Source organism: Octodon degus, unplaced genomic scaffold (assembly GCF_000260255.1).
Source record: "Octodon degus isolate 3935 unplaced genomic scaffold, OctDeg1.0 scaffold00027, whole genome shotgun sequence".
In the NCBI taxonomy this organism is placed as follows: Eukaryota; Metazoa; Chordata; class Mammalia; order Rodentia; family Octodontidae; genus Octodon; species Octodon degus.
Genome location: NW_004524603.1, coordinates 7,687,787 through 7,689,339, shown reverse-complemented (window position 1 = coordinate 7,689,339; position 1,553 = coordinate 7,687,787). Strand labels below are relative to the sequence as shown.

General features: G+C 47.1%; 1 protein-coding gene across 1 annotated transcript in view; it reads left to right on the top strand.

Moving 5' to 3' along the window:
• Positions 1 to 1,553, top strand: part of Cntnap2 (contactin associated protein like 2) — a 1,699,165-nt gene that overhangs the window by 1,258,707 nt on the left and 438,905 nt on the right. The window contains 1 exon segment of the mRNA XM_012514194.2: positions 5 to 43. Coding sequence (XP_012369648.1) covers positions 5 to 43 — 39 coding nt within the window.

The window sequence follows — 1,553 nt, the reverse complement described above, 5'->3', positions numbered from 1 at the left end:
GAAGCCAAGCTGAGCGTGGGCCCTCTGCGTTGCCAAGGAGACAGTAAGTTCGCGCGTCGGCTGTGCTACACCTCATCACACTTACACAGCATTTCTGTGCTTCTCAGAGGATGCCAGCAAGCAGCTTTGCTCTTCTGTACCCCTACAGACACAGGATGGAACACACACAGGCACGTAGAGTCTAACGGGCTCCAGATAGGCCTTTATTCCTAAAAGTGAGCGGCAAGCGTAGCCTCTCCAGTACAGGAGCCCAAGTCAGGCATAAACTGTGGATACCCATCTTTCTTGTGTATTCATACATAACAAGCTTGAATACCTTAATTTACGATAATATGACTAGTGATGCTAATAGCTTGAAAGCAGCACTCAACAGCTGGGATTCCACTGAGGGCTGCTGTTAATGCCATTAGCATGACTATTTATATCACCATAAACTGAGTTTATGGTGATATAAATAGTAGCATTATGGCTTAATGTATCATTGTAAACTTGGATTATGGCCATATAAAGTTTGACATTATTGCTATCAAACTCCATCATCATCAACGCTTGTTGGTCCTTTGAAAGCCAGAGATGGCTTCTGGGAGTACACCTTGCTTTCAGGATCAGGCACCCCCGAAAAGTATTTGGGGCTGCGAGCTCAGACAGTGGGAGGTGGGGGAGTCAGAGCGCCGGTCCCACCTAATTAAGGGCACCATTAGGACTTTATGTAGTTTGATCCCCTTTGGTGTGCTCTATGAGTAGTGGAAAACAGCGCCGGGTTGCCATGGGGACACTGGGAAGGGCATCCTGAGTATCGTTTTCCTTCTCTTCTGGGCACGTGTGATTTGGGCAGCTCTCTGGGGACTTCTGTGCTTTCGCAACTGTGTACTTGGCACCGAGAGCCCTAGATTCTCCTCCCTGAATAACCGGCTTGCGCAGAGACCTCAGGCAAGCGCCTCCATTTTCTCAGCTGTGGTAATGAGTGCGCCACCCGCATCCAGTGCCTTCCGGAGAGGCCATAAAGATTTCAGTGCCTGGGTTTGAATCCCTCCTGAGAAAGCATTATGTGAGATGGAATACTTTTTCGCTACTTGTGTAAATCCATGGAGAATTAGATTTGGGTAATAATAATCGCATCCCCTCGCAGAGGTGTCCTAAGGTGCACGCTCAACAGTTTACTACTTAGTAAATCAAGGCTATCTGCGATTAAGCAACCAGAGGATCGTAAGACAAAACAGAGGTGGAACTGGTACTAAGTTTTCTCTTCTTACCTTGAGAAAATGAAAACGCAGCCCACAAAATTGAAACTGGCCAGAAAGATCTTTGCCACACATTCTTCAAATTAGAAGACCTCATTTGTCTGGTTGGACTTAATATAATTGTGCTGTAAGAAATTTAATAGCTGGGCTGGAGAGATGGCTCAGTGGTCTAAAGCACCTACCTGAATCAAGCTTGGTGAAGGACGGTGAGCACGGTTCGATCCCCAGCACCACATGCCAGCCAGCCCCGCCCCCTGGTGGGCTGAGCTGGCCACACACACACACACAATAAATAAATGTAATAAATAAAAA